Source organism: Maylandia zebra, linkage group LG4 (genome assembly GCF_041146795.1).
Source record: "Maylandia zebra isolate NMK-2024a linkage group LG4, Mzebra_GT3a, whole genome shotgun sequence".
In the NCBI taxonomy this organism is placed as follows: Eukaryota; Metazoa; Chordata; class Actinopteri; order Cichliformes; family Cichlidae; genus Maylandia; species Maylandia zebra.
The window spans coordinates 22,316,636-22,336,606 of record NC_135170.1 but is presented as its reverse complement, the minus strand read 5'-3'; the positions used below and the strand labels follow the sequence as shown (position 1 = coordinate 22,336,606).

General features: G+C 39.6%; 1 protein-coding gene across 21 annotated transcripts; it reads left to right on the top strand.

Annotated features, from left to right (window-relative positions):
* Positions 1-1,885: 1,885 nt before the first annotated feature.
* Positions 1,886-18,209, top strand: LOC112436010 (uncharacterized). Of its 21 annotated transcripts, none has more exons than XM_024805138.2 (8): positions 14,742-14,869; positions 14,994-15,048; positions 15,688-15,792; positions 16,019-16,087; positions 16,457-16,525; positions 16,743-16,956; positions 17,076-17,166; positions 17,541-18,209. In XM_024805138.2, exons 1-7 carry the CDS (start codon positions 14,826-14,828, stop codon positions 17,141-17,143), a joined length of 624 nt encoding a protein of 207 aa, XP_024660906.1. In that variant the 5' UTR covers positions 14,742-14,825; the 3' UTR covers positions 17,144-17,166; positions 17,541-18,209. The 21 variants fall into 21 exon arrangements, 15 of the variants coding, with proteins under 15 accessions (XP_076739269.1, XP_076739266.1, XP_076739265.1 ...); XM_024805137.2 differs by having other exon boundaries at positions 16,016-16,087; XM_024805135.2 differs by having other exon boundaries at positions 15,688-15,819.
* The last annotated feature ends 1,762 nt before the right edge of the window (positions 18,210-19,971 follow it).

The following is a 19,971-nucleotide window of genomic DNA, read 5'->3' as shown; positions in this document are numbered from 1 at the left end:
AAGATAAGGAGTGTTAAGGTCGTGGATGCACTCAAATGTGAGAACTAAAATTTTTAAGTTTATCGTAGCTTGTATGGGTAACCAGTGAAGCTGCTGAAAAATTGGGGTGATATGGTCCCTTAAGGGAGTATGAGTTATGACCCGAGCTGCAGGATTCTGAAGAAGTTGAAGTTTATGGAGGGACTTATTAGGGAGACCAAATAAGAGGGAGTTGCAATAATCAATCAGAGAAGTAATAAGACTATGGACAAGGATGGCAGCAGCATGGGGAGTAGGGAACTAAGCAAACTAAGCAACCAACTTTATTTGACACATACACAATCATACAGAGTACAACATGTATAAAATGCTTGTGTCCGAGCTGTGGACTGGCTGCAGACGTAGCCGTGCCATTCCAGGGCTTGGTTTTAGCATGGGGGGGTCTAGCCAGGACCCTTACTGGATACCGGGTGGGAAGGGACGAAGTCGGTTAATGTTACATAAGTGAAAGTATGCAGAGCGAGTTATGTAATTAATGTGAGACTGAAATGAGAGAGTACTGTCAAAAACTCTACAGTAATACCTAGTTTAACAATTATTATTCACACCAAATACAAGCTTTATACTGACATGCAATGTGAATGGAATTGTAGGAGAAATAATAATAATATATTTTAATATTGCATTGGTAATCACCAATTAATGGCCAATCACATTATATGGTGCTACTATAAATAACTGCCATCTGAGCAGCTGTTAGAGGTGGGGCACTTTGTTTCATACTCAGGTGATGTCGTTTGATCAGCCTGGGCCTGGGTGGGCACTTAATAGCTTTAGAGCTTTGTTCAAGTTTTCTTCTGCCCATCAGTATATACATATTTATAATATTGCAAATCAATATTTCAAACTAAATTATCTATCCAATTAAACACTTTAAATTCAACTTGGATTTTAACAAAAATGGAAAATTAAAAACCTTGATATTTGAATTAATTTACTTATTTCTCTTTTTTAAATTGCAACTTGAAAATCAGTTTTTTCTAATTTGTCATTTTAAAATGCTTTTTGAAATGAGGTTTTTATTGAGAGTTAAAAAAATTGTGAAATCTGTTTTAGTTTGAAGTATTTATTCATTGATTAATAATTCATTTTGAAACATTGATTTATAAATTGTGTTATTAAGTTATTAAGTAATACATTAATTTATTAATTTTTAAATGAATAAAATTATTTTGTATTTTGTTACACTATTCATTATTTTAACACAGATGCACTTCGATGCACTTGACTCTTCTGGTCCTTCGTATTGACATCATTAAGTGTGCCTATGCGAAGGCACACTTATTACTATTGCTCGGATTTATTATTAAGTGTGCCTATGCGAAGGCACACTTATTACTATTGCTCGGATTTATTATTATTATTATTATTCTTTTTCCGCCTGAAATTTTGGACCTTAACTCGCCCCACAGTTTTGAGACAAGGTTCACATATGATATATCATTGTGTGCGGCTGGAGCTGGAATGAGTTGCTATGACTTTTGGTGTTTATTACTTCTATAGTTTTTTAAATATGAATATTTTAATGCAAGTTTTTTCCCATTGAAATGAATGGAGAACAAGAAAACTTCATTTGTGGTGTGCTGGCTCACTCTAGTGGTATGTCGGGAGTAATGCGAGGCGGCCGCTGTGTCCCTGTGGTTGGCCTACTTGTCAGATATCGACAAATCCTACACTACAGACCAGTTGACAGCGTGCAATAACCCAGCCGATTCATTCGTCTTTACACTACCTCACAATTGATTCAACGGTGAGTTATTTGTTTGTTTTGTTTTCTCACAATTAATATAAAGCCAAGGTATATATCAACGGCGCGCACAGCGGAAGTATGGCGTCCCGCTTGCCCTTCACAATAAGAGCATTATAGCGGATTATAATGGGGACGCTTTTATTTTGTATAACTACCGGAAGTAGTTCCTGTGTACTGACGCTAGCTGGGTAGCTAGCGCCGCGTCGCTTAAAAAGCAGCCGGGCTTGTCTTAAACTTAAGAGGCTGACACTCGCTAAACCACCCGATCGCTCGCCAAGCGACTGTTTCACACTGGACTTATTTTTCGTTAATATGGGCCGATAATTCCTTTATTCTAGTGGTATGCCGGGAGTGGTGCGGCCTATTCGGATTAACGTAATGATGACACTATCAACGGCGCGCGTCAGTCCGCCCCTCCTCCAGTTTGAAATTGACCTGAGAAGACACCGTAGCGTAAGCTGGACCCGCATGCATCTGTCCACCTCTCCTCCGTTTTGAAATTGACACTTGAACGTCATTTTCTGAAGTATTCGGAACAACAGTGTAAGGTTTGACAAGGTAAGTGTATCTCTCTCTCTCCGGTTCGAAATTTAGCTTTGAAAGTGATTTTTTAATGTGTCTGGGTGATTCTTTGTCGTGGTCATGTTCGGCCCGATGCTAAAGCTAGTTAGCGGGTATTCAGCCGAGGTCTACAAAATGATGGTATCTACAAATGAGGTATCTACAAAATGATGGTGTGGTTAGCACTTGGATGTAACTTTATTCCAGAGGTATCGTTTGTAATTAAAACTTTTAAGAAGCGAAGTGATTTTTTTTTTTGTATGTGTATCTTGGCGATCGCATTTCACGCCCTTTGTCTCGGTGGTGGCTAGCTAGCGGATATTGAGCATAGGTAAGCCTCTCCGGCTTGAAAATGACTTTGAAAGTGATTTTCTGTGTCTGGACGCTGATATCTACAAAATGATGGTGTGGTTAGCACTTGGCTGTAACTTTATTCCAGAGGTATCGTTTGTAATTAAAACTTTTAAGTGGCGACTGTCGCCGCGTCCAAAACAATAGCTTCGTTGTAGCCGCGTTTCACACCTCTTTTTCTGTTTTTATAAGGCGTTAACTACAGCAGCCTTTAACACCTCAACTCTTGCTTCAGCCAAGGTAAGTGCCCCCCTTATATTTTCTATGTGTGTGTTCAGCTGATATCTAGAAAATTGGTGTGTTTAGCGCTGGATGCCATTTTATTCCAGAGCCGTTGTTTGTAATTAAAACAAAGAGACAAAGAGGAACTTTACTGTTTGGAAGGGAGTAAAGTTCCTCTTTGTCTCTCAGTGGGACATTTCAACCATACAGTACAAGGCTACATTTCAGCTTTACAAGCCAATCAGTTTGCTAATTGTTCTTGTGAGATTTGTTTGCAAAGTTTAAGGTGTTAAATAGGAGCTGTGACCATCTGGGTCTGCTTGCTGCTGGCACTTTGCCAGAGCCCCAGCAACAAGACCGCCTCCCAGCTACGAGACTGCCTGTAAGCCTTGCAAGGTACCCAATTTTCCAATTACTCTATAACAAAACTGTTGTGGGCAACAAGACTGTCTCCTAGGTGTGCAAGCCAATCACTTTGCCAAATGTTCTTGTAAGATTTGTTTGGAAAGTTTAAGGTGTTAAGTAGGAGCTGTGAACATCTGGGTTTGCTTGCTGCTGGCATTCTACCAGCGCCCCAGCAACAACACTGCCTCCCAGCTTTGCAAGGTAATTACTTTCCCAATTACTGTACACCAAAATGGAGTAGTTGTTGTGGTCAACAAATCTGCCTCCCAACTTTCAAGGTAATCACTTTCCCAATTACAATATACAAACTGTTATGGAACTTTACTTAACAAAGCCTTAAGACTGGGCAGTGACACTATCAATATGTCTATTTAAAGAAAAGAGAGATTTATTATTATTTTTTGGTTCTTGTAGTTATCTTGTGTATCAGAGGGTTAAAATAAAAAATTGCTGGTATACATCAGAATTTTTGATTCATTTACTGTTTGTCGATTTACTGCATTGTAAAGTCTTTTGGCTACCAATGCAGCTACCTGGTTATTATGCTTGACTTAAAATGAAAGCTGGGTCTGATCACATGCTTGAAATGCCAACAATTAATATTCAGTTTTTCTGCTGACATTCTACCAGATGCCGAGAAAAAATAAAAGATCCCAGGCACAAAAGAAGCGCTGGAAACCACTTGACCTGGTCGATCCTGCTGTCCCAATGCTCACTGGCCACAACCAAGATGAGGCAGTCAGTAGTTTTCCATCTGACCAGGTAAAGAAGATATAGTAGTGATCACAGACAGTTGAACAGTTTTCGAAACACGTTTGAGACAGTTAAGAACACCTACCCATACAGTTTAGGATTGTTTGTTATAATGTCACACAACTGGCATAACAGTGCATGGTATGCAGAGCATTTAAATGAAATGAATGTGTCAGGTCACTTAATGTCTTCTATACCCTTTTAGCAGATAGCACCAGCAAAGTTATCCTTGGAAACACAGGATAGACCCACCTCCTTATGTTCCCCAGGTATCAAGGTAAATATCAAAAAATATTCCTCTATTAAGAATTTACAACAGACAATTACATGTTATAGACATATTCATGGTTACATCTCAGCATTATGCAAACAGCAGGGATTTTCTTTTTTATTGCTCTGTAAGTTTAGTAACCACTACTGTTCAGTATCAAATATTCCATTCTGTTTCAAATCTGTTAGTAGGTTTTATAATTTTGACTAACTGTACATAACCTCTCATCAGATTTCAGACACACGTCCACTAGAAAAACGATCTGTTACCCAACTGGCATACCAGTTCATGCCATGCATTGCATTTTAGAGTGAAATTAATGTGTCAGGTCACTTAATGTCTTAACATTATATACTGTTTTTCCTGGGTTGGCAGACAGCACCAGCCAGGTTGTCCTTGGTAACGGAGAATAGACCCACCTCCTTATGTCCTCCAGGCAGCAAGGTAAATTTAAAAAAACGTCTTCCTCCATTAAGGATTTATAGTGGACAGTTACATTACCATTAAATGTTAAAGACATATGGTTACATGTTAGCATTATGAAAGCAAGAATTTTGTTGTATCCCCTTTGTTAGTTACGTAACCACTACTGTTCCATATTTTTTATTTAAAGTTTCTAAAGTTACACTCACTTTCAAATCTCTTAGTAGTTATGATGCAAACAGCTGGGATTTTTTTTTTATTGCTTTTTTATTTTTTATTGTAAGTTTAGTAATCACTACTGTTTCATGTTTTCTTTAAAGTATCCAGTGTTACACTCTGTTTCAACTCTGTTAGTAGGTTTTTATAATTTTGATTAACTGTATGTAACCCATTATCAGATTTCAGACACTCGTCCACCAGCAAAACGAGTCTGGGCAACTGATGATTTCCACACGGCATCAAATTCTCCACCTAAAAAGGTATGTCCACAAATGTCTATAACAAATTAGTATACATGCAATCTTTGCTGTATAATCACCGGGGTTGATATTAGGGCTGCCACAAACGATTATTTTGATAGTCGACTAGTCACCGATTATTTTTGCGATTAGTCGACTAATCAGATCATCATCCATTGGACGTAAAACTACAGCTTATTGCACCAGCAGCATCTGCTCTTATATAACTATCATTAGCTTACAGCTTTAAGTGTTTCAGGTCTCTGCTAACTAAAAATAAAGACAAGATGATAGTTTATTAAATTTTAATGAAATTTTCAGATTGTTTCGGTGAAGTTTAATAAACTCCTTGCTATCTAAAATATAACAGGACACCGGAGTATATTCTCGAGCATCTCACACTTCTGATAATCAGCTGTCTGCTTGACGTTTATTCAGCTGTGTAAAAACTATAACTTTAATCTCAGCCAAACCGATTTACTCAGGAACAAATAAAATACTAAAAAAAAGCCAAACAATAACATTTTTAAGTTATCTAAGTGACTCATATATATTTAACCTGAGTAGCGAAAGATGGCGGTGGGTTTGAAAACGATTTGCCGGGAGTCCGGTGTTCTCACTGCGCTAGTGAGCCTAGCCCCCGGCTCGCTAACGAGCTAGTGGGTAACAGACATCTCCGAAAACGTCGGAGCGCTTTTGAAAATATGCGGTGTCCTGATAAACTGAGCAGATATTTGAGGTTTACACAGCTACATTCGCGCCTGAAAATATGTTAAACGTTTATTTTGTGACCCAGAAAGAATAATAAGAGTAATATTAAAACTAACTAGCTGCCGCCATTGTTGGAAACTGCGCTGGGCCGCGCTATGAATTCTGGGACACAGCTCCTCCTTCTCCTCCTTCTTCTTCTTCTTCTTCTTCGGGGTTTAACGGCAGCTGACATCCTTGTACATGCAGTGCTGCCATCTTCTGTTTCAGTCCGTTATTACACTCTTAAATCCTGCTACTTATTCCAGCTTCAAACGACGCGTCGACTATTAAATCAGTCGTCGACGATTTTGTTAGTCGACGTAATCGTGACTAGTCGACAAATCGTGGCAGCCCAGTTGATATTTAGTCTTTCACCTTAAGTATGCTTGCTAACTCGTACTAAATATACTAAAATGTTAGACTAAATATGTACTTTTTAAAAACATGTACAAATTTACTAAATTTGTAAATGTCTTTCTTCGGATTCCTAAAATGTAGACATCTCAACAGCTATTTCTGTCTATTTAGCTATAACACACACACACATATATGTATGTATATGTGTGTATATATGTGTGTATATATGTGTATGTATATATGTGTATGTATATACGTGTGTATATGTGTGTGTGTGTGTGTGTGTGTGTGTATATATACACATATTTATATATACGTGTATGTATATACGTATATATACGTGTGTATATATATGTGTATGTATATACGTGTGTGTGTGTGTGTGTGTATATATATATATATATATATATATACACACACGTGTGTGTTCAGAAAAAAGTTTATACCATTTAATACTTAAAGCTTCTCATAAATTGACATCCACAGTGAAAAGCAATGCAAATAAATACAAACATGGCTTTGTGACACTCATCTTTTATCAAGATGGATGTCACTGTATTCTGTTTCAATCACATTTAACCTCTAACTGAATTTTGTGTCATTTCTTTACAAAATGTAACACAACTATGAAACGTGTTTTTATGGCACATGTACAGAACCATCTGGTTTAATCTGAAATCAGTGAACGAATTACATCTAATTTAAGAGCATCTGAGATCCTCTTACGAATAATACGTAAACAGGATTTCCTTTCATATATTTATATTTAGGCTGCAATTTAGTTAATGTTTGAAGGCCCGCAGCAACCTAAAATAATGTGTTATACTGAAAGAAATTAACTGCTTTGAAAATATGAGGAGCAGAAGGTACAGATATGACCTTCGTTTAAAAAAAACAGCACTCAAGCAAATTACAGATATCTGAAATATTTGTCATTTTTACTTTCCACCTCTGCTCTCTCTCACTCACTCTCACTGTTCCTGTCACTGTCTTTCTGCCTTTCTCTTTCTGGCATATCTCATGCTGTTTATCTTCAGATTATGCTATACTATGATTGACGAGTGATATAATTTGGATTAATTTGCCTGCACATTGCTTAATTATTTTAACATAATTAAAAATGGTAAATGGCCTGTATTTGTATAGCGCTTTACTTAGTCTCCAAGGCTCCCAAAGCGCTTTACACTATGTTCAGTCGTTGACACTTAAAAAAATAAAAACACATTTTTCTACATTATTGCAGCAACACTTAAATGTATTTTATTGCTCAACCTTGAAACACATATCATAAAATGTTTAACAATAATATGTGTCACCTTTGCATTTCTTGATCAGCCTTTCCATGACACAAATGAAGACCTACTGACGGAGGAGCTACAGAGCAACACAGTTCAGCCGTTTTGGAGTGTCAGTGCAACTCATTGTCAGAGTGATGAGAGGTACACAGAATTCTCTCGAAATCATCAGTGCACATGTAATGCCCTCACATTCCTGGCCTACCTTAATGAGGAATACCAGTTCAACATAGCCATGCTTGATAAGGTCCTTGAACAGGGAGATGCACTCTACTGTTGGACTAAAACAAATCTTCTGCAGGAGAAGCGTTATACACAGGATCATCTGACCATGGAGGACCTGCCCAAAGAACTTCATACTGACACAAATGTCTACAGTGTGAAAATGGATGACATAAGTTGTGGATTTCTGGAAGCAGCAGAGAACAGTCCTCAAAGAACAGAGTGGTGGTTGCCTCTTGCTATTCGCCTTGAATGTCTGTCAACAGATGTGAACTTTGCTTTGCTCATGGTCTCACCTGAGTGCATTGCGGTTTTCCGTGACAAATCTGGGAGGTATGGATTATTTGATTCACATTCAAGAAGTGCAGCGGGTTTACGTCAGCCAAATGGAACAGCAGTCATGCTCACTTTCACTCATGTGAATGACCTGATCACCCACCTGCATAACCTTTTTCAAAATCAAGGCAAGCATGCACGATATGAGTTTGTGCCTGTTTCTTTCAAAACAGTCAGCACTCACACGGAACCCCCTGGACAGTCAACTCAGGCAACACCAGGAGCTACAGATACATCATCAACACAAAATGATGAACCACAAATCACGAATCCCACTGCGCAAATGCCTGAACCAGAATCAGCCAAAACCCACATGACGATGTTAGACAATACTTTAAACTCACCAGATGACAAAATGGCTAAAACCCCCCGAACAGCAAGAAATGTGAGCAAATTAAATAAACGACAACGTAAGAAAGCTATTCGTCAAGCTCAGAGGGAGTATGTAAAAGCTAAAGACAAATCTTCAACTGAAGAAGTGGCAAAGAAGACAAACAAAAGAAGACACGAAAGAGAACGATATGCCTCCTGTCGTGAATTTCGAATGAAAAAATTACAGGCTATGAAAACTCAATATGCTGAAAACTATCATTACCGTAAACAAAGACTGTTATCAGCCAAAAAATATTACGCAAATCCTCATATTCAAGAAAAAGTAAAAGCCTGCCAGGTGAAGAGATACCAAAGTGATCGTCATTTTCAACAAAAAATGAGAGACTACATTATCAGAAGATATACTACGGATCCCGACTTTCAAATCAGACAGAAAAAATATGTGGTTCAGAAGTACAACACGGATACCAGCTTTAAAACCAGACAGAAGCAATATCTGGTCCAAAGGTACAACACGGATACTGACTTTCAAACCAGACAGAAGCAATACATAAGAACAAAATATGCATCTGATCCAAACTACAGGCACAAACAGAAAAAATCAATTTATGCCAGGTATCACAATGACTCACAATTCAGACTGCACCATATACAGCGCTGTGCCCAGTACCAGAGACACAAAATGGCTACCACTGCATCTTTTGCCATTTATAAAAAGTTGTGTGCACAGAGAATAAAGAAGAAATACAGACGACTAGTAACACAGTTCCAGCAGGGTCCACAGTCTGAAGCACAGCCCCAGCTTGTAGTGAACAGTGTGATGCAAGCAGCCACATTAGCTTTCCGTGAAGCCATTCAGTTAGGACCCACCCATGTCTGTACAGTGTGCCACAGAACTCTGTTTCCTAATCAAGTTAAACATTGCAAAAGATCAAAGTATGTTACTAATAGTAACATTGTTGCCACTTGCTTGACAGGAAAATTTGTCCATGTTTGTGACAGGGAATGCTCAGCTAATTGTACTTTCCCAAAACAAAGAATGGAAGAGTGGATTTGCTACAACTGTGACAACCACCTACAAAGAGGCAAGATGCCATCCGTCGCAGTAGCAAACAATTTAGCACTAGCAACCATTCCAATTGAACTGAGTCGATTAAATGTACTAGAACGACAACTGACTGCTAAAATTCTCCCGTTTGCAAAAATCATTGCATTACCAAAAGGACAGCAAAGAGCCGTACATGGGGCTGTTGTTTGTGTACCATCGGATGTGGAAACCACAGTAAACTGTCTTCCCAGACCTAACAGTGAAGCCCAGCTCCTGCAGGTACAGCTGAAGAGACACATCAGATTCAAAGGTTACCAACACTTCTACACTGTAAACATGAAGAACGTGTTAGCAGGATTATCAAAGCTAAAAGAGATGCATTCAGAATACAAAGATGTATCTATTGATGATGAAGCTACTTTTGCTGATCCCACAAGTAATCAGATAATCGAGACGGAACATGACACTGCTGATGCAGATATTCAAGATGCACTGCCCAGAAACTTCGACCAGCAAATTGTACCAGAAAGAAGAACCACTGAGGATACAACAGCTGGACTGCTTGAGCCATGTCATGATGTAAACCAACTAATGGAGCCTGAACAGTCAAATGAACAGCCCTTACAAGATATGGAGAAAGAAAAGGAAGAACTTCGACCTGGTCTTGTTCTAGACACCTGTATGCAACCACCAGATATAGCACAGGACATTTTATCATATGGTGAAGGAATATTTAGCATTGCACCCGCGCAAGGAAATAGACCTGTTGGCTTCTTCTCTGTTCCTAAACTTGAAGCCATGGCCTTTCCTGTCCAGTTCCCAACTGGACAGAACACATTAGATGAAGCCAGACAAGTGAAACTTTACCCAAGCATGTATTTTAATACACGGCTGTTCTCTGCAGACACACGGTTTGCAACTGACCAAAGCTACCTATTCTTTGCACAGTTTGTAACAGAAACACACATGGCTACAAACAGCATGTCCATCCAATTGCGCAAAGGAAAGGCAATCACCAAGGATGGGCGTAAAATTTCTAACAGAATGCTTCAAAATAAAGACGAAGTGGAGAAACTGATAAATAACAAAGACGCAACACGCTTCATGAAACCTCTGAGAGGTACTCCAGCCTATTGGGAGAAGGCACTGAAAGACCTACATGCTATGGTCAGACAGTTAGGAAAGCCAACTTTTTTTCTGACATTTTCAGCTGCTGAAATGAGATGGCCTGAGGTTGTTGAGGTCATAAAAACTCAACAAGGTGAACAGGTGGATTTTTCACAACTTGACTGGAACACAAAGTGTGAAATTCTCCGAAGCAACCCTGTGACTGTGATGCGATTGTTTGAAAAAAGAGTCGATGCACTAATGACAACACTGATCCTGTCCCCAGCACAGCCTATCGGTGAAGTAGAAGATTACTTTTATCGAGTGGAGTTTCAGGCCAGAGGTAGCCCTCATATCCATTTACTGGTTTGGGTCAAAGATGCACCTGAATTTGGAAGCGACCTTGAAGACCACGTGTACAAATTTATTGACAAGTACATAACATGTAAGATGCCTGACCAAAATGCCGATCCTGAACTTCACAAAATTGTGTCTGAGGTTCAAGTCCACAGCAGAAATCACTCCAGATCCTGTAAAAAAGGTAATGTGTCATGTAGGTTTGGCTTCCCCAAACTACCCGTAGATCAAACAATGATCACTTTCCCAAGCCCAGATGATGATGATGATCACAATGATAAGCAGCATAGCACAAGTAAGGAGAAAGGCACAAATGAAAAGCAAAAGAACAGACGAATGGCTCTCGCAAAAAAAATGAAAGAGGCCAAAGAAAAACTCCAGCCATTGAGAGATTTGCTCTGCGACCCAAATTCCTCGTTTGAAGACTTGTCTGAGCTGCTTCACAAATGCAAATTAACTTATGAACAATACTTGGATTGTGTCTTCAATTTAACAAATAGTCATGTCATCCTCTTAAAGCGTGAACCTAATGACTGCTGGGTGAATGCATACAATGCAGATCTGCTGAGGGCCTGGAATGCCAACATGGACATCCAATATGTCATTGATGACTACAGCTGCCTGATGTACATGATGTCTTATGTCTCTAAACCTGAATTTGAGATGACACAATTTCTTAATGGAGTCATCCAGGAAGTAAAAAAGTCCAGTGTCAATGAAAGAGATGAAATGAAACAGATAATGCAGGCATATGCTAAACACAGAGAAGTCAGTGCCCAAGAATCCGTGGCAAGGACATGCAGCCTGCCACTAAAAAAGTGTTCACGCAGTGTGGTCTTCATACAGACTGATGATGATGCCCTGAAAATGAGTCTCCCGATGAGCAGGTTGCAGAGCATGGCACCAGATGATGAAAATGTGTGGATGTCCGGATTGCCAGAAAAATATGCAAACAGACCCAGAACACCTGACTTTGAAAGAATGTGTTTGGGTGAATTTGCTTCAGAGTACAGGATTCTCTACGGCCGTCAAACAGAGTCCAAAAATGCCATCCGTCTTTTGAATAACATGGGTTATATTCAAAAAAGAACTAAAGGGAAACCTGCAATAATCAGATATCCTCGGTTCTCAGAAAAGAAACAACCAGAAAAGTTTTATAGCAGACTGCTAAAACTTTATTATCCACATCGATCAAATGATGACCTTAAAAACACAGAATACCCCACATCCGAGCAGTTCTACAAAAGTGGACGAAAACATGGTTATGCAGTACGGCCAATTGTTACCTTTAACAAAAAGCGATATGAAGGCCATGGCAAAACAATGGAAAGGGCACTGGAACAGATTGAACAACAAGGCCCACTTATCAATGCATGGAACACCTTTGCACCTGAGGTTGAAGTAGATCGTTTAGAGTGTGTGGCCCAACGACAATCCAGACATGACACTGGCGAAAATGAAATGGACATTGTTCCTGACTACCAAGTCAGTGGTAGCAGCAGTGGAACCATGCCAGCAATCATAGCACCAAAGCTGAGCCCAGACTTTGTCAGAAAAATGTACCAAAGTCTGAATGAAACCCAAGCATCCATATTCTACGCAGTGCGTGAGTGGTGTTTCAAACTTGTGTGGGGTCACTGTCCTGAGCAGTTCTTTTATTTTGTCTCTGGAGGAGCTGGCTGTGGAAAATCACATGTTATCAAGTGCATATATGAGGAGGCAACAAAGATTTTGCACCAACTCCCCAGATTCCGAGACCAAGCAGACATGTCCTACCCTGCAGTACTGCTGACTGCATTTACTGGCACTGCAGCTTTTAACATATCTGGGAAGACACTGCACTCTCTGCTAAAGCTGCCAAGATCTTTAAAACCGCCTTATCAGGGACTGGGGAATGCACTGGATGAAGTGAGAGCTTCACTTTCAAATGCAGAGATTCTGATCATTGATGAGATATCTATGGTTTCTAAAGACCTTTTTGCCTACATCCATTGGAGACTTCAGCAGATCAAAGGAAACAAGAAACCTTTTGGTGGGATGTCTATCCTTGCAGTAGGAGACTTTTACCAGCTGCCACCCCTTGGAAAAGCCAAACCACTCTGTGTGTATGAGGACAATGTCCTTGATCTCTGGAAAGACTATTTCCACATGGTCAACCTGACAGAAATCATGCGACAGAAAGATGATCATTCTTTTGCTGAAGTTCTGAACAGGATAAGAGTGAAGCAAAAAACAGATTCTCTTGAAGCCGATGACAAAGCCTTGCTCACACAGGCTATCCATGACATAAAAGACTGTCCATCTAATGTATTACACATTTATGCTACAAACAAAGAGGTCGACAAACACAATTCAGCAACTGTAACTGCTCTTCATTCTGATATCATAAATATTCAGGCAGAAGACTACAGAAAAGACCCACGAACGGGTGACATGGTCCTCCTGGCAGAAATGATGAAAGGCAACAAAGGAGATTTACCTGATAACATACAAGCTGCACCTGGAGTGCGTGTTATGATTATCAGAAATTTGGATGTTGAAGATGGGCTTGTTAATGGGACATTTGGAACAATCACGAACATTGTGACAGCCACACAGGATGGACCAAAAACTGTGAATCTCATTGGACTCACGCTGGACAATGAAAATTCTGGGCAAAAATTTCGCAGAAAAATACAAGGATCCTCAGACAATCTTGTGTATATTGAGAAATGTGAAGAATGCACAAGTAAAAAAGGAGTGGTTCGCAGGCAATTTCCAATGAAGTTGGCCTTTGCATGTACAGCTCACAAAGTACAAGGCATGACAATGGAATCAGCAGTAGTATGCTTGAAGCGTGTTTTTGAACCTGGAATGGCCTATGTTGCACTCAGCCGCACAACCTCACTTAAAGGACTGTACATCACAGACTTTGATGAAAAGAAAATCTATGCTGATCCTGCCATCACAGATGCACTCAAAAATATGAGACATGCATCATTTGAGAATGCAAGACCACTGTTGCAATTCTTAAAATCAGTAGATCCCACAGTCCCCACGTTGACAATTATCCATCATAATGCACAAGGTCTCCCAACTCACATGGAGGACATGAGATGCCACCATGAACTCAGCCTTGCTGATGTTTTATGTATAACAGAAACACACTTGTCTGGATCATCGGTTTCTCCCCGCTTCCAGCTGGAACAATACAACATGGCCACACGCAACAGACACGTCTCTTACACAAATCATACAGACATGGCAAAGGTAAATGGCGGTGGAGTTGCAATTTACTACAACACAATTCTTACAGCAGAGTCCCGAAAATACCTGCAAAATGTGACTGACCTTGAATTTGTTGTTGTCAAGGTTGAATCGCCAGTCACAGCTTTGATAGCAACTGTATACAGGCCACCAAATTACAGTCATGTGAGGTTTTTACCACAAATGCAATGTCTTTTGGACTCGTTGGAAATGATGAATCACCAACCAATTATTGTTTGTGGAGACTTCAATGAGGACCTTATGAGCAGAGGAAAAAAACCCATCCAAGAACTGTTGCAGTCAAGAGGATATGCACAACTGATTACTGCTGCAACTACCGAAAAACACACATTGATTGATCACATTTACATATCACAGCCATACGCCTGCCTCCAATCAGGTGTTCTGAATACATATCACAGTTATCATAACCCCATTTATTGTGTTATTCACTAACACAAAATGACTGCAAGGGTATGAGGGATATGGACTTGCCAAGTGTCACTCCCTATTGGCCTACTCTCGCCTAAAAGTCATACAGATGGACCTAAATATGGATATCAGCATCTACAACAAGAAGTACAGGTGAGTCCTCTTGTAACATTCTTTAATGTACTTCTATTGTTCTTGTGAGATTTGTTTGCAAAGTTTAAGGTGTTAAGTAGGAGCTGTGACCATCTGGGTCTGCTTGCTGCTGGCATTTTGCCAGAGCCCCAGCAACAAGACCGCCTCCCAGCTACAAGACTGCCTGTAAGCCTTGCAAGGTACCCAATTTTCCAATTACTCTATAACAAAACTGTTGTGGGCAACAAGACTGTCTCCTAGGTGTGCAAGCCAATCACTTTGCCAAATGTTCTTGTAAGATTTGTTTGGAAAGTTTAAGGTGTTAAGTAGGAGCTGTGAACATCTGGGTTTGCTTGCTGCTGGCATTCTACCAGCGCCCCAGCAACAACACTGCCTCCCAGCTTTGCAAGGTAATTACTTTCCCAATTACTGTACACCAAAATGGAGTAGTTGTCGTGGTCAACAAATCTGCCTCCCAACTTTCAAGGTAATCACTTTCCCAATTACAATATACAAACTGTTATGGAACTTTACTTAACAAAGCCTTAAGACCGGGCAGTGACACTATCAATATGTCTATTTAAAGAAAAGAGAGATTTATTATTATTTTTTGGTTCTTGTAGTTATCTTGTGTATCAGAGGGTTAAAATAAAAAATTGCTGGTATACATCAGAATTTTTGATTCATTTACTGTTTGTCGATTTACTGCATTGTAAAGTCTTTTGGCTACCAATGCAGCTACCTGGTTATTATGCTTGACTTAAAATGAAAGCTGGGTTTGATCACATGCTTGAAATGCCAACAATTAATATTCAGTTTTTCTGCTGACATTCTACCAGATGCCGAGAAAAAATAAAAGATCCCAGGCACAAAAGAAGCGCTGGAAACCACTTGACCTGGTCGATCCTGCTGTCCCAATGCTCACTGGCCACAACCAAGATGAGGTAGTCAGTAGTTTTCCATCTGACCAGGTAAAGAAGATATAGTAGTGATCACAGACAGTTGAACAGTTTTCGAAACACGTTTGAGACAGTTAAGAACACCTACCCATACAGTTTAGGATTGTTTGTTATAATGTCACACAACTGGCATAACAGTGCATGGTATGCAGAGCATTTAAATGAAATGAATGTGTCAGGTCACTTAATGTCTTCTATACCCTTTTAGCAGATAGCACCAGCAAGGTTATCCTTGGAAACACAGGATAGACCCACCTCCTTATGTTCCCCAGGTATCAAGGTAAATATCAAAAAATATTCCTCTATTAAGAATTTACAACAGACAATTACATGTTATAGACATATTCATGGTTACATCTCAGCATTATGCAAACAGCAGGGATTTTCTTTTTTATTGCTCTGTAAGTTTAGTAACCACTACTGTTCAGTATCAAATATTCCATTCTGTTTCAAATCTGTTAGTAGGTTTTATAATTTTGACTAACTGTACATAACCTCTCATCAGATTTCAGACACACGTCCACTAGAAAAACGATCTGTTACCCAACTGGCATACCAGTTCATGCCATGCATTGCATTTTAGAGTGAAATTAATGTGTCAGGTCACTTAATGTCTTAACATTATATACTGTTTTTCCTGGGTTGGCAGACAGCACCAGCCAGGTTGTCCTTGGTAACGGAGAATAGACCCACCTCCTTATGTCCTCCAGGCAGCAAGGTAAATTTAAAAAAACGTCTTCCTCCATTAAGGATTTATAGTGGACAGTTACATTACCATTAAATGTTAAAGACATATGGTTACATGTTAGCATTATGAAAGCAAGAATTTTGTTGTATCCCCTTTGTTCTTTAATGTACTTCTATTTTATTAATTCCTATACACTCTGAACCGAATTTGTTGAAAAATAAAGTCAATCATGTTCTCTTATACGCAGACACAACAGAACACCAGCCTCTACGTGGTGCGAAGCCTACTGCAACAAAAACGTGATCTTCATGTCTTTGCGACTGAGCACGCTCTACCAGCAACACTGACAGCTCACCAGTGGGAGCTCATAGATAAGACTGCTGATGTGCTGTCATCCATTGAAGAGCTGACCAGAAACGTGAACAGAAAGACTGCACCTGATGGGATCCCTGCCATAACAGGTCATTTGTATTCTTTTTTGTTTCTTTCTTTATATTGTAACATTTGGTATTGATAGTGTTTGAAACAAACTATAATCTCATCCATTCATTAAGTCATCCATTCATTCATAACTCCTCAGATGTGTTCTGTCCAGTGAAGGCAGTGGAGAAGCTCTACACTGATGTTGAAACTGTGCCACTCTTCTAGAAACCAGCTACAAGGATGGGCAGGTATAGTGAAATTAAAATGCACCTTTTGTTCAACAGGTTTATATACAGTCAAGTGATCAAAAGACACCAGTATTAAACCCATTTAAGCCAACTATACGCTTTGATTGGAACTATATACAGGCCACCAAATTACAGCCACGTGTGGTTTTACCTCACATGGCAACTTACTTAATCAAAAGACACCAGTATTAAACAAATTTCTCTCTTTTACTTCCTTTTTAATTTAGTTTTGGGTAATTTAGTTCTAAAGTTACATTTATTTTTGCAAATATTTATTAGATCATCATGACTTGCCAGTTCGCTAACTGAAACCTGCGCTTTGTGATGTCTCTTGTTTTGTTTTAAATTGTGTTTTGCTTTTATCTGTTTTCTAGCTGTTTTTGCAAAGTCAGCCAACCTCTTGCTTCCAAATGACCCTTATCCAGAAGTATCCGTGAATGCCTCATGAGAAGAAACTAAAGTGGAGACCTACCTCTCAGAGAAAAACGCACACATAAGAAAAGCGACCTACTTCAGTACTGGAAAGAACATCCTAATCTGTCTCCCTCTATGGCTGCTGTTGCGATCCCAGTGTGCCCCCTGTAGCTCTGTGGACAGTTTTTGATTTGTTTGCATCTCACCCCAACCGGTCGCGGCAGATGGCTGCCCCTCCCTGAGCCTGGTTCTGCCGGAGGTTTCTTCCTGTCAAAAGGGAGTTTTTCCTTCCCACTGTCGCCAAAGTGCTTGCTCATAGGGGGTCATATGATTGTTGGGTTTATCTATATACATTAATGCTTGTATGCTTTTCATTTATACTTTTCCTTACTCTTCGGTTCATAATATAAAGTTACTTGAATGGTTTCCTTTTTCCTTATTTTATATTGCTTTGCTGTTTACCACAATCTAAATATCATGTTTAAATGGAATACATTATTGTAAATGGTATTTGTACAAAATATAGTTTGAATACAATAAGATACCTTTATTAGTCCCACAAGGGGAAATTTCATAATTTGCATAATTTTCCCTTTTCACATTAAAATACCTTTGAAATACAAATTGAATACCGCTTAATGGGCTTTTTTTTTTTCTACCAAGAAAACTTACTTTGGTTTACAATCTGTTAAACTGTTCACTTTAAACGACTCAAAACTGTAAAATCTAAATTGTAACTTCTCTTGAACACCTCAGACTTAAACATAATTTATTTTATATCGATTAACTTCTTTTGTAATGGTGTAACTGGAGCATCTTTCTCTCATCTCTGTATGCTGCACTGCATATAGCAGAGATCACAATACAGCTTACTTTTCTTTAACTTGAAAATCAGCTGTATTCAATTTCCCTCCCTCTTGTGGTATAAATAGCAAACTATGCTCATGTTGCATATTGCTCCCCCCTATTGTTATAAATGGCAACCTGCACTTATTGCACCACATTAAAAGCAAACTACACTCATTGGCAGTAGCATAGGCACACTTAAAATTTCTTCAGAAATTTTCGCTTTCTAGTTATTATTATTCTTTTTCCGCCTGAAATTTTGGACCTTAACTCGCCCCACAGTTTTGAGACAAGGTTCACATATGATATATCATTGTGTGCGGCTGGAGCTGGAATGAGTTGCTATGACTTTTGGTGTTTATTACTTCTATAGTTTTTTAAATATGAATATTTTAATGCAAGTTTTTGCCCATTCAAATGAATGGGAACGAACGAAAGTGAAACTTTACTTACTTTGTGGTGTGTTTGCTCACTCACTTAATTTGTGGTGTGTTGGCTCACTCTAGTGGTATGTCCCCGTATTTGGATTACCATAATGACAACAATACGAACGGCGCGCACAGCGTTGGTGCTTTCAGGAACCATTGGAATTCTTAAGGTTGCACGAAGCATTGAATAGTTACGGTAACGGCAATGGTGTACGCTTGGTGGAAAACTGCATATCCCACAATTCAAAGCACGCCTCTACCAGTCAAACAATGGCGGCTGCCACTTGGTTTAATATATTCCTCTTATTTGTGTTTCTAGGTCACAAAGTAAACTTTTAAGATATTTTCAGGTGAGAATGTAGGTGTGTAAACGTCAAATATCTGCTCGTTTTGTCAAAACATCCCATATTAGCAACAGATTTCTCACGATGTTGCTGCTAGCCGGCTAGCTAGTTCGGCCGGCTAGCTAGCTCGGCTAGCTAGCGCCGCTTCGGTCAAAAGCACCCAGGCTTGGCTTTCAGTGAGGCGTCTCTAACTCCTTTCACCCCCGATCGCTCCGCAAACAGTCTTTGTCTTAGCTGGACTTATTTTTCGTTTATATGGGCCGATGATGCTGGTCGATGTGGAAAAAATAACTGAGTTGTTCATATACCGGTGGCTAGCTAGCTCCGCGTTAGCCACCGGTATATGTCTCTTCCCCTCGTATGCGGGGAAAGAAACACCGATCGACCGGTGGTGGCTAACGCGGAGCTCAATCGTGGATAAGGGAAACCCAATGCAGGAGAAGCAGGCGGCTGGTGAACTGAATTTCAGGTAAGACGTTATTAACTGCACTCTATTTGGGTCAGATATAAACCGAGTTTAGGTGTAGTTTATTTTCGTTGTGCTGACAGTTACAATAACTGTACTGCGTGCTAGCTAGCACGACGGAGTTTCTATACAGCTGTGCGCGCTAAGTTACTGATGTTGAACTTTATGACAGCCTCCCCTATTTTCAGGCGAGAATGTAGGGGTGTAAACTTCAAATATCTGCTCGTTTTATCAAGAAGTCCCATATTTTATCAAGAAGTCCCATATCTCTCACGATGTTACTGCTAGCGCCGCATGGCAGCTAGCT

Coding starts and splice junctions, on each gene's coding strand:
- LOC112436010 (XM_076883151.1), top strand. CDS start 3,959: ATGCCGAGAAAAAATAAAAGATCCCAGGCACAAAAGAAGCGCTGGAAA. Junction 4,091..4,286: donor GTAGTTTTCCATCTGACCAG/GTAAAGAAGATA, acceptor ATACCCTTTTAG/CAGATAGCACCAGCAAAGTT. Junction 4,797..5,173: donor TATGTCCTCCAGGCAGCAAG/GTAAATTTAAAA, acceptor ACCCATTATCAG/ATTTCAGACACTCGTCCACC.